Source organism: Molothrus aeneus, chromosome 22 (genome assembly GCF_037042795.1).
Source record: "Molothrus aeneus isolate 106 chromosome 22, BPBGC_Maene_1.0, whole genome shotgun sequence".
NCBI lineage: Eukaryota > Metazoa > Chordata > Aves > Passeriformes > Icteridae > Molothrus > Molothrus aeneus.
Window position 1 is genome coordinate 957,152 of NC_089667.1, and position 27,564 is coordinate 984,715.

Sequence of the window (27,564 nt, forward strand, 5' to 3'; positions counted from 1 at the left end):
CGTGGCTGGGATTAAAGCCAATTCCCTGGACTAAAACTTACCCAAGGAACAACTGAATGTCATTATCCCCCACATCCAAACTTTTCAGAACAGACCAGCTGAAAGGAAGCAAGAGCAAAGAGAAGCACTCAGTAACATTCCTGGGGCAGCAGAGGAGCTCCAGCTGCTCAGGACCTGCCAGGGTTGGTGTCACCCCCTTGCAGGGCTGCAGAGAGCAGGCAGAAATACAGGGAACAGCTCTCAGATATTTGGGGTGGAGGCACTGCTGGAGTCCTGGGAAAGCTGAGAATGGAAACATGGAACTTTTTCCTTCCTCTGGTGACCACTGGGAAACACAAGACTGGGCCAGGGAAGTGGAACCTGCTTGTTTCCACAGCTAACCTTGACAGGCTGTGTTTATTCATGGGGTTTTTATTGGTGAATGTGCCCTGTGCAGGAACTGAGCAGTGCACCCTCTGTAAACACTCCATGCCTGGGGACAGCAGCATTCCCTGAGTCCCACAACACAGAATTCCACACTCCACACAGACAGCAGTGCCCTGTTTACTTGGGCCCAACAGGAAACATATCCTGGTAAACATTAGCTAGGAGGTAGTCAGGCACCTTTGCTGATTTGAATTAACAGGCTTTTAATTGCTGTATTATATAACTTTATATAATCTTCTCCAGACAGTCAGTGATATGCTCACAGCATGCTTATCCAGGAGGGAATTTTTCTCCTGCTGAAGCAAATCAACACATTTCAGCTGTGTGTGGGGGCAAAGGATTTGTTGAAAGGAGAATTCCTTTGTCAACCTTCCTGAAGAGAGGTGTAATTCTTCTGCCTCTTTGATCTGCTCCAGGGTAGCTTAAGCAGGGCTTGTAAAGGAGCCTCAGAAGGGGCCATGGATAATTTAAAGAGGCAGGAGAAGAATGGTGGAGTTGGGGACTTGTTTTCAAGGATCCAGGCTGAGCATCTTGTTCTCAGCTCTTCTGTGGCTGTTATCTGTTCAGCTGCATGTCCAGATCCTCACCCAAATTCCAGGAGGTTTCAGTGGAGGCTGGATCAGAACTGTGACAGTAATTTGACATGACCCCTGCTGTGAGGACATGGGCAGATGAGAAACCAGAATTTCTGCAGATTTCTCCCCTTCACACCCATTCCCTGAGGTCAGGAGCCCCTCTATGCCTGAGGAGTGCAAGTGCAGCTCACGATGTACAAGGTGAGACATCCCAAAATGTCACCCTGCCATTCTGGTAAAGCCAATGTTCACATTCCTGCAGAAAATGAGCACAAGGGCTAGCTGAAGTTGGGTGCTTTTGCACAGTAAGTCTAAACCCTGGAAAATTTGTTGGAATAATGTGTTGCACAGGAATATTTTATTTCTGTTCAAACTATGCATTAACATGGACATATTAAAAATGCATCAGGAAAATAAAACTTGAGAATTGCTCAGAAAAGTGTGACCTCATTCCCCTTTCCTTGAATACAGGCTTAAAGTTTAACCTCTGTCAGCTCCATATGCAACCAATAAATTCAACAGCAAAAGGGTGAAAAGGTACAGTACAAAGTGACCTTCATTTCTTTCTTTTATTGAGCAGGGGAGGAAGGTGATTCAGCCCAAGTGCAGAAAGAAGGCAGCTGTAAGAGACATAGAAATGAGTTTATTCTTAGGGCTGCTGATACTAACAAGGACATTAAATAATAGAATTACTTCTGTCTGTACAAAATGCAATTATTTTGTACTTAGACTTCGTCCTTGATCATTTAATATTTTCTCTTTGCTCCTGATTGACCCCTGTGAAGGTGTTTTCTGGTGCCTGTAACTGGGTCCAGTGGGAGGATTTCTGCTTTAGCCAGCTGAGACATCAGGCAGCTTCTCTAAATTAATATTACAGGGTAAAAGGACCTTGCCAACCAGCAATTCTTGACTTCATAAAGCTGTTGTGGTGGCAAGGGGACCCTCAGAGGGGGCACTTGGTGCTCCCTGTGTCAGCTGTACAACTGGCACACAGTTTAAATGGCTGTAGTTAAATGAGACAAATTTCACAAGAAACTCCCTCCAGTATCTAACAGCTCACTTGGGATTATCCTCATTTGGGATATATGAAATTAGAGCTTAGGAGAGGTAAACAGCTCTTGCCACAAATACTTAAGCACGTGAAATCAAGCAAAATTTGGGCAGTCCACTTGCCACCAGTTTGAGCCCAAGCATTTTGCTGCTGACCAAAAGGAAGCCTGGGTGGGCTGGTGATAGGAGGCAGGGTTTGAGATAAGGGTGTAGCATCTTTAGCTTGCTCTAAAAAAGTCATCCCTAAGGCTTGTTTTACTGTCCCTCCCTACTGGGAAGGTAAAGTAAGAACAGAAACACAAAACCCTCAACATCTCCTCGTTCCAGGTGCACTCACAGGTTCTCCCAAAGGAAGCATCCCCTGGCAGCTGCAGGAACCCAAACCCTCACTCTGTGTGGCTGGGGATTCTCCTCCTCAGACACCCAGCAGGCTCAGAACAACCCTGTGTGAGTCAGCGCTGGGAATATTTTCCCCTCAAGTTCTTTCTTTGTTTGGAAGCTGCAGCATTTTGCCCCAGGACACATGATCACAGCACACAGCTCATTCAGGCACTCAGAAGGATTTTGTTCAACAAAAGCAAGATAAAAAGGCACACATGGGCCCAGGGCAGGCTCACTGTGCACTAATCCAACATCCTCTCTGGCAACCAAACACATTTTATGCTTCAAGGGTGATAAACTCAGAAATCAATTATTTCTGAGAACACTCCTAAGTTTTGGGTCAAAATCAGGCTCCAGGATGGCCCAGGAACACCCCAGGCAGTGTCTGGCTCTGCAGTGCATCAGCCTCTCCCCACACCTGTGTGTCTGAGGACCTCCAAGACTGGAATTTTTCAGACGTAGGGTGATCCAAATTCCAGTCTGAACACATCTGTAGCATTTTCTCCATCAATGACTCTTATTCCCTGGGCCTCTTGTTAACATGGTTGGACATACAGGACAAAATAAGAGGGACAGAGAGATACAGTTTCCTTTAAAGGATGAGGTTCAGAAATGCATTCTTAGTCTTAGCATTACCTTTGTGATGATCAAACACCCAAATTCTCCTGCTGGAGTTTCATATTTTCTTTTGTTCTCACTTAATAATCCTATTTGAGATGCTTGTGTGATTCCAGGGTCTGAATTTCACACCTCCAAACCCATCTCTAACCATGCTAAAAATAACTGTTTGTCTGCCTTCATTATGCCTTCTGCATCTGCTCCCCTTTGTGCCTAAATTTCCTATTCACATTTCATCCAGGGTCTCCTAATGTCAAGATACACAGAAAACTGCATCAACAGACCAGGATTCATCTCCTAAAAGGCAGAGAGGCCTCCAAACCCGTCAGTTTTCCCCACACATGCCCATGATGGAGTTATAGCTGCTCCAGGCTCCACTTACACAACTGAGCACGGGACAATATTAACACTTGACCGCTCAGAGTTTATTGAGCAAGCCTAAATGATTGGTTTTTGCTGGAATGCTCCTTAGGCAAGGAACTCTTGAGTTTCCTCCCCAGCTTACTGGAACTCTTCCCCACCAACTGCGGGAAAATATGCAAATTATATAACTTTGATCTAATCAAGCTCTTAGGCCTGTGTCAGAGTTTCCCCTGGCCTGCAGGCAGAGGTTAAACCCTCCTGGTGGTTGTTTCTCACCCTGCAGAGCCCTGTCAGCAGCTGTTGGGGATGTTCAGCTACCTCCGGGAGCGCTTCACCAGCCACCTCCGGGAGCGCAGCCGGCGCCGCGCCAGGCTCGTCTCCAAGGATGGCAGGTGCAACATCGAATTTGGCAACGTGGAGCAGTCCAGGTTTGTCTTCCTGATCGACATATGGACAACCATCCTGGACCTCAGGTGGAGGTACAAGATGACCATCTTCATCTCGGCCTTCCTGGGCAGCTGGTTCCTGTTTGGGCTGCTCTGGTACGTCGTGGCCTACATCCACAAAGACCTGCCCGAGTTCAACCCCTCCATCAACCACACCCCCTGCGTGGAGAACATCAACGGCCTCACCTCAGCCTTCCTCTTCTCCCTGGAGACCCAGGTGACCATTGGGTACGGCTTCAGGTGTGTCACGGAGCAGTGCGCCACTGCCATCTTCCTGCTCATCTTCCAGTCCATCCTGGGTGTCATCATCAACTCCTTCATGTGTGGGGCCATCCTGGCCAAGATCTCCAGGTCCAAAAACCGGGCCAAGACCATCACGTTCAGCAAGAACGCTGTCATCAGCAAGCGTGGGGGGAAGCTCTGCCTCCTGATCCGCGTGGCCAACCTCCGCAAGAGCCTGCTGATCGGGAGCCACATCTACGGGAAGCTGCTGAGGACCACCATCACCCCCGAGGGGGAGACCATCATCCTGGACCAGGTCAACATCGAATTCGTGGTGGATGCCGGCAACGAGAATCTCTTCTTCATCTCGCCCCTCACCATTTACCACATCATAGACAAGAACAGCCCTTTCTTCCACATGGCAGCAGAAACCCTCCTGCAGCAGGACTTTGAGCTGGTGGTGTTTTTGGATGGCACCGTGGAGGCCACCAGTGCCACCTGCCAGGTGAGGACGTCCTACATCCCCGAGGAGGTGCTCTGGGGGTACCGCTTCGCTCCCATCGTGTCCAAGACCAAAGAAGGGAAATACAGAGTGGACTTCCAGAACTTCAGCAAGACAGTGGCCGTGGAGACCCCCCACTGTGCCTTCTGTCTCTACAATGAGAAGGAAGCCAAAGCCAAGGAGAAGAAAGGTTATGACAATCCTGGCTTTGTCTTGTCTGAAGTCAATGAAACCAGCGACACAAAAATGTAGTGCCAGGTATTCGTGGGGCAGAGTTTTCAGAGAGAATTCAGTCTTGAGAGAATTAATAAATAATCAGTAAAACAAAACAGAAGGACAGGTTTGGGTTTGCTCTAACCCAGCATTTGTTTTCTCAAAAGCCTCCAATCAAAGAGGAGCAGCATACCAGTGATCACTATTTAACTACACTATATATATTTCATAGAATTTCTATTTTTATATCCATGGGACATTTAATGAAGCTGCTATGTTGGAATGTCCAACTCACTGAAGTTTTCAGGGGCATGCAAAGGTGTTAAAAAGCCTGAATAATGGAAAGAAATTTTAGGACATTAAAGATAAACAGCTGCTGGAAGGAGAACATGAAAAGATGAGACAGAAGGCAACCTAAAGGACTTAGGAGCCAAAATCTCAAAAAATGTTCTGGTTGCCAAAGTCCTCTATGAAAACAGAGTCTCTGGCCCTGGAACTTGAGCACCTTTGAATGTTCTGGAACAATTCCTTCCCTCTTTCTTTGGGACTGGTACAGCTGCAGGACAGAGCAGTAAGGGATGGGACAAGCCTAGGAAATAGAGAAGACAGAGCTTGGGCCAAGCTGCTGCATCTCCATCTCCAAAATGTGACTTCTCCCCTCTGAAAGCCTTTGACTCCTTTCCGGGAAAAAGAGCCAGATGGAAATGATAACTGAAAAACCAAGGAGAAGCAGAGACCCACTCTGGGACAAAAGGAATTTTGCAGCTTATTCCCAACTGTCCCAGCCTTCGGCTGCTCTTCACTGCCCCAGGAGCTGCCTGATGGGGAATAGGGAACCATTTGAAGACAACTCTCCAGAACAGTGGGGAGATGGAGAACACATTCATTCCTTCACACCTGGCAGAAAGCACTCCACTGGGAGAAGAGAGGATGTATCCTTCCAAAAAATCCCAAATACAAACAGAGATTATCTTCTCCTTTGAAGCACAAAGGTCTTGTTCAAACAAAAACAGAGCCCAGGAGCCTCCTGGGCTTCAGATTTGGTTCCAAACTGTTCATCTCCCCACAATCAAATGTGCATCCCTACAGGAAACAACTCCTGCTCAGTGGGAGCTGAGGAGTGCTGAACATTTTCTGGGGGTGATTTCTGACATAAATGCAACAAGAATCTTCAACACCTTTTTAGTGAATTTCTACTTCCTCACAGTCAGGCTTTTTTTCCCTAATTCCTTCTGTTACTGAGAGTCCTAGTGGCAGACCAAAGAGTTTTTGGGAACTCTTCCCAGTGATGTAACTCAACTCATCAATTTTCAATGCTCTGGTAAAATGGAAATCCTGTTAAAAGCTGCTGGACTAAGTGGTTTTAAAAGAAGGGGAGAATTCAGCAGGTCAGATGATGACAAGATAAAGCTGTGCTGCAAATGAGCACAGTGTGAGTATGGAAATCAAACTCTGGGAACCAGGAGTGTTTGGGTCCCAGTCTCAGTGTGGTGTGAGCTCCTCTCTTGGGTCAGAACAAATCACTCTGCTCTGTATCTCCATTGCCATCTGTAACATGGGACATAAACACTGACATTGTACAGAGAGCAATGGTATGAACACTCACGTCACTAAAGCACTTTAAAAGCCAATTCTCATCTGTGTCAATCTTTCCTCTGTGCACCACTGTCACACCCTTCTCCACTCTGGATGGAAAGGTCAGCACACAAAGTTCTGCTCTCATCACACATCAGAGCTACCAACAGTGGCTGCACCAGGGCCAGAACTGACAATGGAGAACAGGAGTGAGACCTTTGAGGTAACTCACAGATATTGCCTGATATTTTAATTGTGCTGCATTGCAACTTTACAAATCAACAGTGTAAAAAATACTTTACAGTCCCAATCACCACAGCACCTCAGTGCCCCTCATATAATCAGCCTGGAAGGGCAGTTTTGATCCCCCAAAACAAACATCAAGAAATCAGTGGCCATGCACAGAAATCTCAGAGGGAGAAGGGAAGTGAAATGATGTGTCCAGAGTCCCAGAGTGGTCTGAACCAAAAGGCTGCTCCATCCTTCCAGAGCTGCTGCTGCATTTCCTCCCAGGGCTTCCTGTACAGTTCCCTGGGTGTAATGTCTCCAGAAAATGGGACTGTCAGGGCTCAAGGCTCACAAGCTGCCCCTCTTACCTCTGGGAGAGGAGATGCATCAAGATGCCTTTAATAGAAGCAGAAAAAGTGTCCCCATTGGACAAGAATAACAAATCCATTTGAAAGGTCAAACCCAGCTGTGCAATGAGGAGTCAGGGAAGGTTCCTGTTTAAGTACTGGTTTGGGTTGTTAGTGCTAGTGGGAAAAAGAAATCAGATGCTCTGCATGCCTGCCCAAGAGGTGGTGGACACCCTCCAAAGCCTGGAGGGTCCCTAAACAATGCACTTCCAGGTACTGCCCCTGGAAAGTCTCCTCAAAATCCTGAACCTCAATGTTCTTCTGACCCAGCGATGGATCCTTTTGCTCTGTCTCTGCAGTGTGAGCATGAGGAGGTGTTGCTCCATTTCTAGAAGCATGGAGTGCTCCCAGAGCTCAAAGAGAAAACACCTGATCTCCCTGTGGGGGTGGTTACCTGTGCTGAGATCTGATCCCCACCTGATCTCCCTGTGGGGGTGGTTACCTGTGCTGAGATCTGATCCCCACCTGATCTCCCTGTGGGGGTGGCTGCCTCTGCTCCCTCGCTGACAGCCCCACCGGCCCTGGAGCCTGCAGCAAAGGGAGCTGCCCCAGGGAAAGGGTGACTGTTCTTTTGTGCGTTTAGGTGTTACTGGAAGGGATCCAGGAGCAGAGGAGATTCGAGGGGATGGATCCAAAGCTGACAGGGCCATGGCTGAGCTATCAGGCTCCCTTAGAGCGGGATCATGCTGGGAGCTGACTGGGAATCCCAGAGCGAGCCTCCCGTGGTTGTCACCCCAGGAAGCTCTGGCAGCCCCACAGCAGCAGCAGGAGATAGAGCTGAGGCAGAGCCCAGCAGCAGCACAACAATGAGTGGAATTTCCTCTGGCTGTCCAGGGAGAGCAGTTTGTCACCCTGCAGATAAAGGCCCGGCCAGGAAGGAGGTTATCGGGGACAGGCCCCTTGGGACACGCTCCAGAGAAAAGCTATTTTGGGGGCTGTCACCCCTGCTGCCATTAAAAGAAAGTTCAGTTAAGAGGATGAAAATAAATTTAATCTTGCTGAGCAGAAGTGGCTGGAGGGAACAACAGAGCTGATACTGGAAGACAAAGGCCAGGCTCTTCACCCTGGCAGGGCTTCACTCCTCCAGCTCTGCTCAGGTCCCTGCTCCTTTGGGGTGCCCTCCTGCCTTTGGGACTCCCCACTAACTGGGACACCCCATGGAGCTGCCAGCCTGCTCCATACCCTGCAAAGGCCTCAGGAGAAAGGCCTGCCCTTCAGGGGAACAAACCAGACCATTCCTGCTGGATTAAGGCCTAAAGGATTTCACTGGGAAAGCCAAGCAGCCAGGCTTGGGAATAATGTGTCTGCACTAAACTTAATTTATCTTCTCATTTCACAAACAACATGTTTCTTCTACTGTATTTATTTTAAACACTCATTCAAGCTGTGCATAATATTTCAATCATTTTGAAATAGATTTACCCTCCTGCTGGCAAATGAATAAGGCATCCTGCTGACTGCTGGAGAAAGGGCCATGAATTAAAATTACTGCTTTTGGTAAACTGACATGTGCTGGTTTGCTGTCTGCACACATGCTCTGGGAGGAGCTGGTAAAAAGACACCCCTAAATAATAATAACAACAAAAATAATAACAAAAACCCCTGGCACACTGTTCAGATGCTCCCACTGACTTGCACTGCTGGATTGTGGCAGACACTGCTCACAGACTGCCAGAGAATGCCTGGATAGCTCCTGCCTGGACACAATTCCCTGGAAACCCTGCTGCTCACCACAAAGCAGTCAGCAGGGAGCAAAGACACCAGAGGTGGCAGCTGAGGTGTCCCTTCCCCTTCCCTCTCCCAGGCAAACCCTTGGGAATTCTGCTGGGAGCAGCCAGGATTTCCATCTCGTTTCTTCCCCCTAAAATCACCCCTGCCTTGATCCATGGTTGTGGTGCTTGCCCAGCTCCTGCTCCCCACAGGAGCAGAGAGAAAACAGCACCAGGCCAGGAATGTGAGCAGAGAGAGGGAAGCAGAGAGGGAAAATGTGCAAGTTCCTAAATCCTCTGGTGAATTCTCCTGCTGCAGCCTGGGGAACCTCTGACAGCACCAGCAACGGCCCTAAATCACATTTAACCCTGTGACAGCATCACTGGAACAGGAGTGAGGAAGGCTGAAGCTCTCTCTATGGCTGCTCAAATAGACAAAAGATAATTCCTGAGGCCAAGCTGACATTCCTGTGGTGGAAGCATCTGCCTGGGGACACTTTCACTTGAACAGACTCACTGCTGCACATAAATTCTGCCTGCTCAGGGGAGGTGGATGAGCGAGGGGAGGCTGGAGATGAGACAGACTCACTTGGTGTCTCCGTTTTTTACACTGCTGGCCCAATTTAAGCAAAAAAAGCATTAAGGCCTCGCTCTTCTGGGCAACCACATCACAACCAGCTGTGCAAAATCACCAGGTTCATTCATTGTGACAGCCCAGCATGGAGACAGGTTGGGATGCTGGGGAGCACGGGGATGTTGGGGAGCACAGGGATCCTAGGGAGCACGGGGATGCTGGGGAGCACGGGGATGCTGGGGAGCACAGGGGATATTGGGGAGCAGAGGGATGTTGGGGAGCAGAGGGATCCTGGGGAGCACAGGGGTCCTGGGGAGCACGGGGATGCTGGGGAGCACAGGGGATATTGGGGAGCAGAGGGATGTTGGGGAGCACAGGGATCCTGGGGAGCAGAGGGATGTTGGGAGCACAGGGATCCTGGGGAGCATGGGGATGCTGGGAGCACAGGGGATATTGGGGAGCAGAGGGATGCTGGGGAGCACAGGGATGATGGGAGCACAGGAGATGTCCCCCATGGGGACACTGGGGACCATCGAGGATCCTGGGGAACACAGGGATGTTTGGAAGCACAGGGATCCTGGGGAGCACAGGGGATATTGGGGAGCACAGGGATGTTGGGAGCACAGGGGTGCTGGGGAGCACAGGAGATGCTGGGGAACACGGGCATTCTGGGGAGCACAGGGATGATGGGGAGCACGGGGTGTTGGGGACCATGGGGGATGCCGGGACCACCGGGCATGCAGGGATGCAGCGATGGCCGCGGTGTTTTCTGTGCCGCCGCCACAGGATGGCAGCGCTCACCTGCGGATCGGCCGCTCCGCAGCCCCAAACTCCGCAGGGCGACAGCGGCAGCCTTGGAAAACACAGCAAGAATTTACTGGGACTGTTCCGTGTTTTATTACACGAGGTTCAGTGCATTAGTGGCTCGGTTTTGGCACGGGCCGTGCTAGCAGGATGTATTCAGCCCCTTCACAGAAGTGTTGGGAATTGTCGGCGGTGAATTCGGAGCTGGTGTCTGAGTGGAGGGCTGAGGGCTGTAAACATTGGCTGCTGCTGCACCCAACGCAGAGAGGGGGGATCAGGAATGGCGAGGTTGGGTCTGGAGAGACCCACACCCCATAGGGAACTGTGCTCTGGAACATTAGAGCAGACACGGCTCTCTGCTTTGTGCCTCATTTTCCCCAGCTGTTAAAACCCAACAGCACAGCGGTGCTGGGCTAATGCTTGGATTCCATGACCTCAGAGGGCTTTTCCAATCTCACTGATTCCATGATTCCACCACAGAGCACCTCGGGACAGCCCTGAGTCCTCGCTGGGTTAGTTTACAGCAGTGCCCAAGGCTCCTGCTCAGTTGAAGCTCCCCCTGCTCTGAAGTGCTCCTGGTGCATCAGGGAGCCACCCCCAAGGAGTCACTGTCACTGTGGCAGGGCCCGCAGAGCCATCACATCCCTTGGGGTGGTTCTGGAAGCCCAGGTCACATCCCTTCGTGCTGCTGTGCCTGGAGCTCCCCCAGCTGCTATGGAACCAGCCCAGAGTCCCAGGAGGGTTTGGGCTGGAAGGGACCTTAAAGCTCATCTCCTTCCACCCTCCTGCCAGGCTCCCTGCTCCCCTCTATCCCTCATGGACAAGGATGCTGCTCCTCAAATTCCCACAGCAAGGGTGGGGTGCTGGTGCCACTGGGTCTGCAGAGCTTGGAACGTGGTGCCTGAGGATTTTGGGGAGCTGCTCAGCTCCCTGTCAGCCTTGGGCCTCCAGAAATGGAGCATTAAGGGAAGTTTAAATCCTCCACAGAAACATCTGCCCCAAGCTGAATCCCCTTCTTAATTTGTTTTACTGTAACACCACAGTAGACTCTTATATCAGATATGTGTATATACAAATGCAGACACAATTATATCAAATATGTGTACACACACACACAATTGTATCAAATGTGTCTATATATACACACAGACAATTGTATCAAATAGGTGTATACACACACACACACAATTGTATGAAATATGTGTACATATACACACACAATTGTTGTGTACATATACACACAGACAATTGTATCAAATAGGTATATACACACTCACACAAAATTGTATCAAATGTGTCTATATATACACACAGACAATTGTATCATATGTGTATGTATATATATACTGTTCTATGAAATATACATAAATCTATATGGAATCACAGAGGGCTTTAGGTTGGAAGGGACATTAAAGCTCATCCCACCCCACCCCCTGCCATGGGCACTATCCCATATTGCTCCAAGCCCCATCCAGCCTGGCCTTGGACACTTCCAGGGGTGTGGTAAGTGTATATATATAGTAGATAGATAGATAGATAGATAGATAGATAGATAGATAGATAGATGATAGATAGATAGATAGATAGATAGATAGATAGATAGATAGATGATAGATAGATAGATGATAGATAGATAGATATAGATGATAAAGTATGTATTATACATGGGTCCTGATGGAGACCCAGAGAAGGTGTTCAGGTTTCTACAGGTGCCCTCTGCCAGTGCTCCCAGCACAACCCCCTTCAGCCACTATTTGGGGACACCGGGAACGGACCCTGTGCCCCAGGGCTGGCCATGTCCCTGCCAGCCCGGGCTGGGGACACCGGGAACACCGGGAACACCGGGAATACCAGGAACACACACCCTGTGTCCCAGGGCTGGCCGGGCTGGCCGTGCCCCTGCCAGCCCAGTATGGGGACATTGGGGACACTGGTGTCCCAGGGCTGGCCATGCCCCTGCCAGCCCAGTATGGGGACACTGGGGACACTGGTGTCCCAGGGCTGGCCGTGTCCCAGCCAGCCCAGTATGGGGACATTGGGGACACCGGTGTCCCAGGGCTGGCCGTGCCCCTGCCAGCCCAGTATGGGGACATTGGGGACACCAGTGTCCCAGGGCTGGCCGTGCCCCTGCCAGCCCAGTATGGGGACATTGGGGACACCAGTGTCCCAGGGCTGGCCGTGCCCCTGCCAGCCCAGTACGGGGACACTGGGGACACCGGTGTCCCAGGGCTGGCCGTGCCCCTGCCAGCCCAGTATGGGGACATTGGGGACACCGGTGTCCCAGGGCTGGCCGTGCCCCTGCCAGCCCAGTATGGGGACATTGGGGACACCGGTGTCCCAGGGCTGGCCGTGTCCCTGCCAGCCCAGTACGGGGACACTGGGGACACTGGTGTCCCAGGGCTGGCCGTGCCCCTGCCAGCCGCGGGGGGACCGTGCCGGGCTGAGCGCGGCGCTCGCAGCAGCAGCAGCAGCCGGGGAGGTGCGCCCAGCCCTGGGCTCCACAGCTCGGGCAGACACAAACTCAGGCAGAAGCCAAAGCAAATAACGAGTTTGCAGCAGTTCCTGGAAAGGAAGGAGCCGGCTCTGGTGGTGAAATTGCCCCGAACTGCCAGAGCCCCAGGCTCCTCATCCTCCTCCACCGCTGTGGCTTCACATGAGAGCTCCAGGACGGAATCCTGTTGTGCTGGCCCGGGTTAGGAGCAGCACAGTCCCCTCACCTGGCACCTCCCCTGCCCAAAGCCCTTCCTGCTGCAGTCATTGTCCGGGTTGGGGTGGGTGCCCGGCTGCACACCCAGCCGTGCCCATCCCCTGCCCCACAGGGCAGACCCTGGGGCAGCTCTCCCCCCGTGTAGGGTGCAGGGCTGAGGGGCTCATTGCTGTCATGGCCTCAAAACTGCTCTTTCCCTGGTCTTCACATTCTGTGGGTTTGGTGTCGGGCTCTGTTTGCTGCTCCTGGAGCCTGAAGAGCTGATTTTTGCCAAGGATCTCTAATTCTATTCTGATATAATAGAAGAATCTGAGCTCCATGTGCAGGGATTTCTACCTCTGTAGTGGAAAAAATCAGAACACACAAATTAAATTACATGTTGTCATTCTCCACACGACCTTAATCAGAGGTCTCTCAATTCTTTTCTGATTTGACAGAAAGGTCTGAGCTTTATTTGCAGCAAGTTCTGATTTCACAGATGAAAATTGTCATGTGTGTGTTATGCTGGGTATTGTGCAAAAATATACAAATAAGGTCTTTGAAGTGAATTCATAAACGCCAGCCCCTGACGTGCCCCTGGACTGCAGCTCTAATTAACACCAAATGCAGCCACGCTTGGTTTGATGTGGGAGAACAGACTTGGGTAGGCAGCAGGCTGAAGTCTCACCAACTAATTTCACAGAAGTTATTAAAAATACTGGATCAGCACAGCAAAGCAGCCTGTAAAAACTCTATTATTGTAATAGGATAATGAAGTGAAGCTGGCTGTTTTCATGCAGCATTTACAGACTGATGGCTCTTTCCTTGTGACACAGAGGTGGGAAACAGCAGCTGGGTCCATCCCTCCTTTGAGCACAAAGCTTCAGGCCCAGGCATTCACTGCCATGGACATGGATGGAACACTGCTGGCAACTCCGGCCTCACATTAAATATTTACATCAACAGAAGTTATGGCAGATTTCCCTCATAATTAATGTCTCATTTGGACTGGAATGTACTTGTTGAGCATGAGTATGAGAAATCTGTCTTTGTCTTTACTAAGGGAAGGTCTTGGCACAGGGAAATCCCTCTCCCTTGTCCTGGCACAGGGAAATCCCTCTCCTTTGCTACAGTAATCTGTTAGAAATCTGTAGCTGTTTGGAAGTTCATCCTCGGGGCTAAAATACAATTTTTAGGTATATAAAGCAGGAAGGCACCAGTGTGCACAGGCCATGGGTTCTGGCACTCAGGGATTCTGGACAGGAGTGATCTCAGGGGTTCTGGACAGGAGTGATCTCAGGTGCCTGGCTCTGGAAGGATTTCTTATCCCCTAGTTTAGAGCATCAAATAAGTGCTTAAGCTGGGAGCTCCTTCTTCCAGTGAGGTTTAAAAGCTTCAAAATCCAGTTCAAAGCAGGTTCTAAACCTGCTGGCTGTACTTAAGCAGAAGAATTCACACACACAGGGGCAGGACCAGCTCAAACAGAGAAAAGCAACACAGAGATCCAGCCAGGAGAGCCAGAGCTCTGAGCCTGTAAAGGCATTGCTGACTCTACTCCATGTACAGGCTGCACTCTCTATAGATGAGGAATGTAGAGTTAATTCCAGTTTGAAATGTCTGATTAGATCCCATTCAGGGTTTGAGGCTGGTGGAACAGAAATCCTGTAGAAATACCAGATCCCTGGAAATCAGCAGCAGAATTCACCCTGAGTGCAATGGGAGCTGGGTTTCCTGGGGAGCTCTGAGTCCTGAAGATCAATCCAGGGAAGGTTTTCTGCTGCCCCTCTGACTCCCAGCTCACAGCCAAGTGATCCCAACCATCTGCCTGGTAAACTTTCTGATTTAAGCCTGAAATACTTGAATTCAATCTGCCTTGTCCTCCTGGGAAAAGCAGAGAGTAGCTTTAGGGCTGTCAAATTCCTTGTTCACCTTGTCCCACTGTGCCCAGGAACTGGGGCTGGGAGGGCAGATCCCCCTTTCCCATCCCTGCAGCTTCCAACGTGGAAAAGCCAGGCTGATTCTGAGGGGTACAAATTACCAATCTCTGTCTTATTACTCTTTCTCTGGGTGAGGAATGTAAATTATTGAGATCCTGTGAAAATGCTCTAAAAGGTGCCTGGGAAGTGCCCCAGCAGTGTGAGGCTGTCTGGCACTCTGGGGGGAGATCTCCTTGCTCTAAGATCTCTGGATTCCTTGGGAATGTCCAGAGTAGGTGGCAATATCTGTCTAGAGCTAAATATTAGCAAATACTAGGAAAAAAATAATATCTAAAGATAAATATTAGTGAATACTAATATTTAGAAAGGATTAATGCCAGCAATGCCCAAAGGGAAGGGCATTTCATTAATCCTCCTAATGAAAGGAGGCAGAGAAGACCTGAGCTGGGATGCTGCTGCTCACCTCCCATCTCAGGAGGGCTCCTTTAACACATGGGGCAGCCCAGAATCAGATGCTTCTTAAATTGTTGGTTATTTTCAAATTTCTTTTTTTTTCCCCCAAGGTTCATGCTGGCCAAATTTTGCTATAAGGGACATCTTTGCACTCTGATAACCTTCAGATTCTGCCTTTAGATGCTTTTGTGCAATCTCATCTTCTGATTTTCCTATTACTGGCAGGCGGGCAGGACATGGTATTCAAATAAAATACTTGATATTTCCACTGATGCTGCACAGCCAGAATTAATCTCGCTGGTGCTGCAGTGGAAAACAACGGAGATAAGCAACAAACCACTCGCTCTTGTGACTAAATTGAGCAACTCTGTTGGAATCCAGAGAGGGAGAAGCTCTGGGGTGCTGGAAGTGGCCCTTTTCCCGAGCCAATCAAGCTTTGTCCCGGTGCTCAGCAACAAAAGGTTGTGTGCAGGAAGGAAGTGCTGTGCTTGTGCAGCCCTGCCTTCCCAAGGCTTTATCAGGTCTGCAGGAGCTCCAGATATCTCCCAGGACCACCGTGCAAAAGTGCAGGAAGTGCCTCAGCCTGACCTTTATCCACAATCAGAAGATTCCTTGGCAGAGCTTGTTTTTGCAGCCTCCACCTCAGGAATGCTGTGGAGCACTGGCTCTCCCTGGGGTTTGGGGATAGGTGGGAAACAGGAGCAGGCTGGGCACACACTGACATTCCTGGGGGGCCCTGGGGCACCCCAAGAGCCACATTGACACCTCAGCTTCTGAGCTCTGGCTGCCCTCCCACTTTCTCTGTCTCTCCATGGACAAAAGCCAGAGCCTGGGTTCTAATCCCTTCAACAACCAAATCCAGTCTGACCATCTCTGGCAACAATTTTCTAGAATGAGCAGTCAATACTACAGGGATCAGGATGGGTTGCCACTACTGTGGAGCTGCTTTCTTTCCCCTTTTAGCTAAATTTAATTTCAAGTGCATGCAAGTGTGAGAGGGGAGGGAGAGAGTGGTACAATTTGATGCCTTAGAGAAGAAAACCATCATTTATTTTGTCACTTTTTTTTACATCATCTTCTTCATACAACTGTTTCATTGTAACATTAATACATTTAAAAAAAAAACAACCCACCAAGATAGCTTGCAAAATTATATATATTTTAATATCCAAAAAGTACATTGCATATATATAGTAGCAAAAGCCCCATTTCCATGGGTAGTTTCTTCATACTTAAATTTTGCGATTATTGCAGAAATGTTGCTTAAAAACACCCCAAAAGCACTAAGACCTAACTGAATTAGCTCGATCTTCTCTTCCCACTTTGTTAAATAATGGCATCAGTGCTTGTATTTAATGTTCTGAGCAGACTCCAATGCTCTGGTTTCAGACTCCCCTCCTGCAATGGGATGCACATGGACCAAATCCTGCCCCCACAGAGTCCCAGGGGTTGGTCTAGACTAGATAGTTGTGATCCTGTTAATTGGCTGCCACTTAATACAAGTCAGCTAATGAGTTGTACATGGAAATCTCACCCCCCAGACATCTGTTCCAAACCCCAAACGCTTGTGGTTTACCCTCTGTTTATGGCACCAAACCGCTGCTTGTGCAGTGTCACATTCACATCTGCAAAGCTGGGGATGGCTCAGAGTTCTGGAAGGGGTCGGATTTCCACAGAACCCCCCAGCAGAAGCCGTCAAAAAAAGGAATATTTGGTCGTTTTATCTATGAAGTGGTTAAGATCTTCCCAAAGTTCAGGATTTGGGTGAAAAGCGATCACAGAACATTGCAATGGTTGCCTTGAGATGTTGGGCCTGTTTTCAATCAGCCTCAATGCAAACATGGGAGTAAGTGGAGTTAATTTGCAGACAGCTACAACAGACTAATACAGAAAATCCTCTCCTCTAGACAAACCCAGGGCAATCTGGAGGGTTTCTGGCCACTTTGGGGGTCAGTCATGGATCCAATTGCAGGACTAAGCCTATCTCCAACAGATACATTACTCGTGTCTTATTTTTTATTTTTTTTTTAGCAAAAAGTACAAAGCTACAGCCCAAATGTACAGATTGAAAAGATGTACAAATTACATTAAAAAAATAAACAAAAAACAACTGAGCTGATAGTAAAAAACAAACCTGCATTTGTGACCGAGGTCAACTCGTTTTATTTACTCTTTCTTTTAAAACTGTGAGATATAGGGAAAAATAACTCTGCATAATTTATACAGTAATTTGCCTTCTGGTTTGTTGACCCATGGTTTGACGGTCTGACAAACGCACAGCGTTCGCGAATCGGTGCTTCCAGAGCCCGCGGCTCGGGCGGAGCCAGGGACCTGCTGTCGTTTATTCACTTCCCTTCTGTTCCCAGGAATGTCTGTGCTTGACTTTGCCTTATGCTTTGTTCAGGTTTCTGCTGCTTGCTGAGTTCACACACAGTCAAATGAAGTTGTACTTTAGAAAAGTTCCTTCAATGCCCTTTACTTCTTAAAATATACATGTACATATATATATATATATGAATATATATATATATATATATATATTTAATTTCCAGTTGGATGAAATTCCTCCTCTGCCTTAGAGCTAAGATTCCAGTTGTGGTCCCCTGCAGCCCAATGTCCTCCACTGAATGGTCAAATGGCCAGTGAGAAAAACCCCATTGTGGTCATCCTTTCCTACGACCCGCTGCTGGATCTATGCCTTGTCAAAAGCCTTTGAATCCTTAACAATTGCTCTCATCCAAAAGCTAGTAATCATTCCAGGGAATGGTGAACCATCTTCACTGTCACTTCCTACAGAGGACACAAGCCTTAAACCCCAAAGAAAATGCAGAGTACTGGCCCACAGGAGCTTCCATCTCTCAGTTCAAGACACAAGAGGCAAAGTTACAAAAGTAAAAGGTTTGGTCCAGGAATAACAGATATCCAGTTTTAATTCTTCCCCAGAAAGGCCACAATTATCCATTAAGGGTCCCCCCAAAAACCATACAAATCCCAGGAGTAAAGAAAAAGTCCGAACAGACTGCTCAAGGCCACTGGCAGATCAAAGCATTTAGTAATAGCTGCCCAAGTGCGGTGTGACGTGGGCATTGGGGTGGCGGGGCACGTTGGGGTTGGGGTAAATGCTTCCTGCAGGGGAGGTCCAATAGGGGGAGGCCGCTCCAAAGAAACTGGATGATGTGACAGGCATGGAGGAGGGGTGTGGGGGAACAAAGTTCACCTTCTGCTGGTGGGCATGGTAGGACGGCATGTAGGACAGATCCGAGGGGTACTTGTACATGGAGGACTCGGTGGGGTGGGGCTGCAGGGCCTGGGCGATGCCGTGAAAGTCAAATTTGTAGGCGTAGCGCTTGCCGTGCACCTTGGTCATAATGTTCTTGTCGTAGTAGTAGCGCAGCGCCCGGCTCAGCTTGTCGTAATTCATGTTGGGTTTGCTCTTCCTCTCGCCCCAGCGCCGCGCCACCTCGTCGGGGTCCGTCATCTTGAACTCGCCGTTGGTGCCCTCCCAGGTGATGCAGCTGGCGTTGGAGCTGTCCGACAGCAGCTCCAGCAGGAACTGCCACAGCTGGATCTGCCCGCTCCCTGCAGACACAGCAGGGCAAAGGAAATGACTCGGGCCTTCCTGCTCAGGCACACACAAAGGCAGGAAACAGAAGGGCTATCTCGATCTCGACTGGGAACTGCTCCTCCGGGCCTTGGAAAGGCGGCCCTAGCAGGGGATATGCTGTTCCCAGCAAACAAGTTACTCAGCCCTTTGTTCTGGGCCTGGGCCTGAGGTCACACTACATTTCATAATGGTTGCCTTTGGCCTTAAAATCCTCGGGCTATTCATAAACAGTGCTTTCTGTGAGGACACTGCTCTGCAGAGTTTTCACTGACTGCCCAGCACAGCGTACTTCACCCCTGCACTGCTCCCTGTTTGCCATGGAGATTGTTTTGGATACCTCCAGCTCTCTTTCCAGGGGGTGATCTGAGTTACACGGGATGATTTGTTCCCCAGATGACTCCTGGTTTTACTCAGTGTAGTTGTACAAGTAGTTAAGGGTAAGTTAAGAGCCTAAGGAGGATGCTTCCTTACAGGCATCCCATGTGTACAAGTTTGGTTAGTTTGAGCAGGATTTGCTCCAGGCAAATTACTTACTCCCTAAAATCAGGGATTATTTACTGTAGATGATGTGCTAGGGACAGTTACACTGTCACTTTCAGAGAGGTTTTCTGCCTTTCTTCCTGTAACCCACAGCAGGCAGTGAAAAAATTAATCTGTACTGCAAATCTGAGAGACCAGCACTTAACCCTCCTATAAAACTCTTCTCAGGAATTGCTGGGTTTGGATCAGAACATCCAGGATGGGGATTTTGTCCCAACAGAGATGTTGTTGCACCATTTTCCTCACTTTTCTGTAAGGATTTTGGCAAAAGCCCTTGTGAGGTCACAGCTGCTGAGTTCAGTGGCTCTCACAGGTCCCCCCAGGGGTGCAGGGGCAGCAGCTGCTCCCCCAGTGCAGGCTGGAGCAGCAGCTCCAAAGGAAAATTCCTCTTTGGTAAGGGGGGTCTGAAATTTAAAATGAACTCACCTGGATTGGCAAGACGGCTGCTGGTAGGCCCCAGGATTTGGTAGGGATCTAAAAAATAAAAAAAAATCACCCAAGAAAATTTAAAGGATGTTGAATCAAAAAGAAACTCCAGGTCATAATGTTTGTTCTAGAAACCAAACTTTCATTTTCTTTCTTTACTCCTTCTGTCCCTTCTCCCAGGGCCTGGAAGTGCTCCTTCTTTCTTTCTTAGCAAACAACCACCAGGTATTTCTGCCATCCAAAATGGCACAGCCACAGTTCCTGGCACTGCTCTCAGACCTGCCTGCTTTTGCAGTCTGGGATCATCTTGGACATACCCTGCACTGTGCAGCAACCAGAGCACATCAAACGTGGAAAAAAACCTGTGTGACAGGAGAACAGCCACAAAGCAGAAGTAAAAGTATTTCTCCTAACAAAAAAAAAGCTCAATGAAAAAAGAGAGCAGATGAGATTTTCAGATTCACTGGTTAGCAGCTGAGCTTGCAGCCCTGGGAGGGCAGGAAATGTTCACCCAAGTCTCTCTTTGTGAAGCAAACACAGCATTAGAGAGATGAGAGTAACAGGAGTTTGTGGCTGGCTCCACCAAGGCTGAGTGGTTCTTGAAAACCCCACAAAGCATTTATTAGGAATGAATTCCTTCCCTTTCTGTGGGGCCTCCTCAGCCCTAATCTCTACACTTGTGCTCTGCCTCTCTCTGGTTGTGGTGATTTGGATCTGCAGTTTGCTGGTGGATTGAACAGGTTCCAAGAGCACCAAGCCCGGAGCAGAGGAAGAGGATGGGGAGCAGCTGTGCCGGGCAGGGAGGGTGGGGAGGCAGCAGGAACACCCCTGCTCTGCCCAGGGGCTGCTCTGGGCAGGGAAAGCCCTGCTGGGATGGGACAGGCTGGGATGCTCCAAGGGACCCTGCAGATCCTGGCCCAGGGTGGGCAGGGGCAGAGCGGGCACAGAGCCCTGCAGGAGTGACGGGGGTGGGACTGGAGGGACAGACGGACAGAGATGAGAGATCTCTGCAGCCAGGCCTTGGAACCTGGGGCTCATTGCAAAGGGCCTGGGTGCAGGGCCCTGCTGGGAGCTGCCAGGCACAGCTCAGAGCAGGCCCCAAACAGGGAGAGAGAGGGAAAGAGAGAGAAGGCAAGAGCGTGGTAAAGAGGATGGGAGAGTGAGAGAGAGTAAAAGAGAGAGTGGTTCCCATTACAATGCCATAAATCTTCTTCTGTGCTGAATACTCTGATTCTCACTAACCAATCTAGTACAAGATACAAATCCTATAGAATTTACATACAGCCTATAAGAATCATTACATTGCCATACTATGTTACATTTTAAACCCTAAAAACTCCTCTTTGGGCCCCTTCTGCCAAGCTGTAGGGTCTGCTCTGACCCTTGGACCTGTCTGCAAGCAGAGGGTGTTGTTCCATCAAAAGGGGATCACCTTCAGCCATCCACACCATTGTTTTCCTGTTGTTCAGTAACTGAGGTATCTCAAAGCTTGCTTTCATTTCAATCTCACTTATAGTTCCTATATCCTCAAAATCTTTTGCCAGGCAATCATATTTATAAGGCTTTCCTGTTTCATCTTCCCCAACAGAGCCCCTTGGGGACAGCTGCTGGCACAGCCCAGCCCCTCCTGAGCCCTCCCCTGCCTGTCCCTGCCTGTCCCTGCTCCCCCAGCCCAAGGTCCCAGACCCCACTCTCACCTGGCTGGGGCCGCTGCTGCTCCGTTGTCTTATTCACATTTTGTGTCCCTGCGACAGGAGGGCCTGGAAAGAGAGAAGGGGTTTATAGGGACAGAGAACAGGTACAAAGTACAAACCACATCCCACAGGAATCACAGCAACTGCAAGGGAAAGGCTCAGACCAAGTGCTGATATTTTGGGGATTGCACTATAAAATAAAGAGATGTCCCTAGAAATTTAAAATTTCAGTATAAAATGAAGATGCACCAATAAGGAAAGCATTACATAGATATTTATAATTTGCCAAATAGTCAGTGAGACAAGGAAAATATGTAGATACTTCATTAATTTTCTGTCTTTTACTGCAACTGAACTTCCAATCTAGTTTGCATCCATGCTGTGAACAAAAAATTGGATTATTAAATGTACAAATGCTGACCTCCTTCCACACTGGAGCTTTTCTCACATTTTTTTAGGCAAAAAAATTAGGGTTTATCAAACATTTAGTTGATAATATCATGGTGATTTGTACAAATCCCTTCAAGAGGAAGATTGCTCCTCCTCTTTGTATCATTTCTCACAACAGAAAATTGTGACTCGAAGAATTATTCTCACATTTGGGGTGAGCACAGCTCAGGAAGCTGCCGAGAGAGGGAGGGGACTCTGCCAGGTGCTGCCACATGGATTTAGAGCAGGAGAACCTTGCTGAGGGTCAGAAGCGCCCACCCTGCCCAGGTAGAAGCCCCAGCAGTGGCACAGGGGACAGGGGACAGTGGCCCAGAGCCAGCAGGGTGGGCCAGCTGCTGGCTGGATTTTAGGGACAAAGAATTGGTCTGGGATGTCCAGAAATAAAAAATCAAAATTCAAATCAAATCAAACCAAAACCACTACACCTCCCTATTGGAATCCAAGGCACCCTAAACCCAGCAAGAACAAGAGCTGGGTGTGAGCAGGGCTGGAGCAGAGGGGCCCCACCTGCCTGCTGGACTTTGCCTTTCTGCAAAGTGGCCAGAAGCTCTCAGAATGTGCAGATCTGTCCCTAAAACCATCACAGGCCCATGATTACCAGGGTGTCTATGCAGAGGATTTGCTCCTGGCCCCTTAACCAAACCCTACAATTTTAATCTGTCCATAACATCATTCTACTTCTTATCTGTCCCCAGTTCTACCTCTTATCTGTCCCTAAATCTTCTGCCCCTCTGACACAGGCCAGCTGTGCCCAAGTCTCATTTTAACCATCCATTGCACAGTTTGTGATTCCCACTGGGACAATTTACTTTTGGAGAGGCCAGAATTGCCATTACTGCCCCATCCTGCTCTCCTGACTGCATCTTAGGAAGGATCTAAGAACAAAAGACAACAGGCACACAGGGCTTGAGAAGAACTTTTCCTAGCAAAAAAACTTGTAAGACTCTGGCTTTGCTTCATGGTCCCAGCTGGCTTGACTTCTGTAGGGCCGTGCTCTTTTCCTCTCCCACATCTCCAATGCTCCCCCAGCCCCTCACAGAAGTGTAAATAGGGCTGTAAATGCAGCAATGGGGCTCTTTGGGCAATTCCTAAGCCTGACACATTCTGACCATGAAGTGCTGTCCCTACACTCAGTGGAATTCAGTGTGACCCATCCCAGCCTATAGGAGACCCCTTTCTCTCATCCCAAGACCACAGGCAGAGGAGGAGGAGGAGGAGGAGGAGAACCCTGTTCCTATTTCACAGAAATTAATTCAGATTTTAAACCTGGGGAGGCTGAGGATTTGAGGTGACAATAAGGAGTCTGTTTCAAGGAGATGCAAAAGGGGGAAAGCATCCCCCAGGGGCATCCTCCAGGGACATCCCAAGTGTCCCTCTGCCCAGCACCTCCTGCCTGTGGGGCTGTGCAGCTCCCTGAGGATCCATCCCAGGCACTGGCACATTCCTCCAGCACTGGGAAAGCCGCTGAGGCTTTGAAATTACAGCCTTGCAGTTATTGGCATGGAAAGGAAAACAGAGAGGGACGGGAGAGGGGAGGGGGGGAGCCAGAGGAGGAGGGAAGAGAGAGGAATGGGGAAAAACAGAGCTCATGTAATCTGCCTGTTTTTATTTTTATTTTATTTGTTTGTTTTTTTCCCTTTTTGCAGAAACCACAAACCCCACTGCAAATAGATCAGACTGGAAAACAAACCACTGTGGTTTCAGCTGGGACAAAGAGTGGGATGGGACAGCTCGGGAAGAGGGAGGTGACAGCTTCATCTACACTGTTCCAGCAGGGAGACCCGGTCCCAAAAAGGGATCCCTGTCCCCATTCCATATCCCTGTCCCATTCTGGATCCCAGTCCCCATTCAGGATCCCTGTCCCATTCAGGATCCCAGTCCCCATTAGGGATCCCTGTCCCATTCAGGATCCCTGTCCCCATTCAGGATCCCAGTCCCCATTCCATATCCCTGTCCCATTCTGGATCCCAGTCCCCATTCAGGATCCCTGTCCCATTCAGGATCCCAGTCCCCATTCAGGATCCCTGTCCCCATTCAGGATCCCTGTCCCATTCAGGATCCCTGTCCCCATTCAGGATCCCTGTCCCCATTCCAGATCCCAGTCCCCATTCAGAATCCCTGCCCCATTCCAGATCCCTGCCCCCTTCCAGATCCCTGTCCCCATTCAGGATCTCAGTCCCCATTAGGGATCCCTGTCCCATTCAGGATCCCTGTCCCCATTCAGGATCCCTGTCCCATTCAGGATCCCTGTCCCCATTCCATATCCCTGTCCCATTCTGGATCCCAGTCCCCATTCCTGATCCCTGCCCCCATTCCAGATCCCAGTCCCCATTCAGAATCCCTGCCCCATTCCAGATCCCTGCCCCCTTCCAGATCCCTGTCCCCATTCAGGATCTCAGTCCCCATTAGGGATCCCTGTCCCATTAGGGATCCCTGTCCCCATTCAGGATCCCTGTCCCCATTCCAGATCCAAGTCCCCATTCAGGATCCCTGTCCCCATTCCAGATCCAAGTCCCCATTCAGGATCCCTGTCCCCATTCCAGATCCAAGTCCCCATTCCAGAGCCCAGTCCCATCCCAGATGGCTGTCCCTGCTCCCATGGCCCCACAAGCAGCAGCAGGGCTGTCCCTGCCCTGGACAGTGCCCAGCAGCTGTCCCTGCTCCACACCAGGGGCTGTTTGCAGGGGGGGTTTCCTGGCTGCAATCCCAGTGGATCCCAGTGGGACAGAGCTCTCCCAGTGACCAAGGGCAGGAGAGCAGGGAGGGCTCTGGGGCAGGCCCTGCCTTTCCCATCTCCTCCCTGCAGCCAGCTCTGACTCCCCTGCTCCCCTGGGACATCCCTCTGAGGTATTACAACACAGCTATCAGAGCCATGTTTGGGGAAACGCTTTGGAAAACCCAAGTTCTGCACTGAGAAAAGCAAAACCCTCAGCAATGTCCAGCAACTGAGATGTTAACGGACATTTTGGTTTGTTCAATCCATAAACAGTTCTATAATGTAACATTAATGGAAACACCATATGATGATCTGTTAAAGGAAGGCAGCAATTCTTTTTCCAAAAGAAAAATTCTTTTCAAAATAGGGAAACATTTCCTTCCTAAAAAGTAGTGGAACTCACTGAAAATTTTCAGTTTTCTCTGATTTTTTGGGGGCCAGATCATTGACTCAAGGGAATCAACTGCTACAAGGGGTTGCTTGATCCAGAGCCATCAGCATGTTTTGGGTAAATAAATAGACCATGATTTGGAGAGATGATCTTCCTCCTTTTCCTTTTCCTCCTCCTCTTCAGGTTTAATTCAGGCTGACTGAGTCCCTCTGCCTCAGTTTTTCCTCTATAAATATGGATTATGGAGCAAAGTGTGGAGATGTATAGGGGCAGCCTTGTGTTGTAGGATGAGATTCAACCCTGAGTGTGACTTGGCCATAATAAGAAGGGTTAAATATGATAATTAACCCTGCTGTTGAAACACCGTGTGCACTCAGCTACTGTAAGTTTCCAACTCTTTCTATCCCCCACAAAAAAAGAAAAAAAGAAAAAAAGAAAAAAAGAAAAAAAGAAAAAAAGAAAAAAAGAAAAAAAAGAAAAAAAAAGAAAAAAAGAAAAACCCAAATGCAGGAAGCTATTTTTATTTCACAAAAATCTCTGCAACGTGAAAGAACCACAACAGCCCTCCTGGCTTCCAGGCCCAGGCTCGAAAGCTGAATGTGTTTAAAGCAAAATGGAAAAGGCAGAGCCAGGGAACCCCTCCAGACTTTTGCAGGTTCCTGCAAAAACAGGATCATTCCCAGGACCTGACGCCCAGTGGCTCGAAGAGATCCTACAGAACTGCAGCCAGCCAGTGACAGGAATAGTCTTATCTGTCATTTAAACCATTTGGATTTTACACCAAAACTTGCCATGGGATGGAAATTCAATTAAAAGACTTGGACTGGGGTTCTCTCCTGGTGTAAATCAGCAAATGGCTACAGTGAAGTGGGGCAAATTTATCCCAGAAAGGATCAGGTCCCTGAGTCTGGTTTAGACTTAAAAGGCCCTGTGGAACAAGAGCCCTATGACAAATGTGTGTTCAATACAAAATGGAATTAAAGAGCAGAAAATAAATCATAGATGCTTTCAAGAACTGTCATTCTGCAGCTGTCTGGTTTATGTCCAGAAATTCCCCAGCATGAATGCTCAGTCTATTAGGAGGAAGGTAAAGGATATTAATAATGCTTTGCACTTTCACAGCAGCTTTCAAGCGAGGATCTCACAGCTTTGCAAACATTCGCACTCACAGCGTGCCTGGCAAGAAGGTTAAATATCATTTTATTTATTCCCAGGCATAAATGCACTTTCTGCAGGCTTTAGCTGCCTTTTCCAGATGCACTGCCTTCCCCAGGATCAGGCTGTGGGGGGCAGGCTGCAGCCCTGCTCTCTGGGCCCTTTTAGCCTTGCTCTCTACTCTCTCACCCCAAATCTGCCTCGGCTGCTCCCCTGGCACTCTGTGCTCAGCTCTCCAGACAGCCCCTGTCTCCCCCGGAGCTGGGTCCCCTCCCAGCACCTCTGGGGCATATTTAGTCTGAACAGACTGATAGATATAGCTGGGGGCAGATGGACAGACACACAGACTCCCTTCCCAGGAAACCAGCCTGAAAACCCCCAGGTGGATTCCCACACCACCATCCCGAATCCCTGTCGGTGCTGTCAGCCTGAGTGCAGCCCAGTGAGCAAGGCCTCAGGGAGTCTGTGTTTGAGATATGATGTATTAGGGAGCAAACCTTCGCTGATAAACTTCAAAAAACCCCAAAAAACCCCAACCCTGGTGTTTTATAAATCTGAGAGTTTGGGACAGAGAGGAGGGGAGGGGGGTTCAGTGAACAATGGGCTCACAGTGCCTGAGCTTCCTGAGCTGCTGGGAAGTGCTGACAGCCCCTTCATCCTGCTCCCTCTGAGGAGCTTTCTCAGTCAGCCTGAGTCAGGCACCACTTTGTGCTACCAGCCTGATGAGGCTTTCCAGGAGAACAGCGAGCTTGGGGCCTGGAACAGCCACATTTCTTAGGCCTTTCTGTTTCTAGGATGGATTCAATGGGGCTGGGTCATTTATGGACTAAATGCTTTATGGGAACTACAGGGGAATCTTATTTGGAATGCCACCCATGCTGGCACTACAGGCAAGACTGGGAAGGGATGGAGAGCCCAGGAATCTCTGGAGCTGGCACCTCCAAGGAAATTCAGCAGCTGGAGGGTGGGAAGGGGCTTCTCCTAAGCCATGGAGACAGAGCCAGGAAGGGAGACAGGGGGAAGGCAGACCCAGGTGCCCTGGGGGATCCAGACTTGTGACGTGGCCAAGTGGTCACTTGGGGTCTATCTTGTGGCAACCACTTTATAGGGAGAGAGAGAAAGGAGGCTCAGGTACCTGGAGAATCTTGTGGATCTCATGGCTCACTTCAGATTTGCAGCCTTCTCTTTCCCCTTCTCCTGATCTGCTTCACTGAAATCCCTAAGGCCAAGTCCTGCCTGGAAGTACCCATGCTCCAGTCCAGGTGAGTCAGGTCACCCCAGAACAGTTCCTGCTGCATGCCAGGTTTGGGCCATGGACTCTCCATGCACAACACAGGCTGGGTTTTGCAAGGAGTCCTCCTGCTTCAGGAGGAAGAAAGGTCCCTGGCCTGGTGGCTGGAATTTAAATTAGCTTCCCTA

At 49.3% G+C, this 27,564-nt stretch overlaps 2 protein-coding genes across 4 annotated transcripts in view; one reads left to right on the top strand and one right to left on the bottom strand.

The window, feature by feature from the left end:
• Positions 1–3,719: 3,719 nt before the first annotated feature.
• On the top strand, positions 3,720–4,835 carry KCNJ1 (potassium inwardly rectifying channel subfamily J member 1). Its single transcript, XM_066564496.1, has one exon. It carries the CDS (start codon positions 3,720–3,722, stop codon positions 4,833–4,835), a length of 1,116 nt encoding a protein of 371 aa, XP_066420593.1.
• Positions 4,836–16,197: 11,362 nt separating this feature from the next.
• Positions 16,198–27,564, bottom strand: part of FLI1 (Fli-1 proto-oncogene, ETS transcription factor) — a 90,462-nt gene continuing 79,095 nt past the window's right edge. For all 3 annotated transcript variants that reach the window (XM_066564344.1, XM_066564346.1, XM_066564345.1), the window contains 3 exons: positions 21,437–21,499; positions 19,740–19,787; positions 16,198–18,748 (listed from right to left, as the gene is read on the bottom strand). In XM_066564344.1, coding sequence (XP_066420441.1) covers positions 18,219–18,748; positions 19,740–19,787; positions 21,437–21,499 — 641 coding nt within the window. In that variant the 3' untranslated portion in view covers positions 16,198–18,218. The remainder of the gene's footprint in view (positions 18,749–19,739; positions 19,788–21,436; positions 21,500–27,564) is intronic.

Excerpts from the sequence above, each read along its gene's own strand:
- KCNJ1 (XM_066564496.1), top strand. The coding sequence starts at position 3,720 with ATGTTCAGCTACCTCCGGGAGCGCTTCACCAGCCACCTCCGGGAGCGC.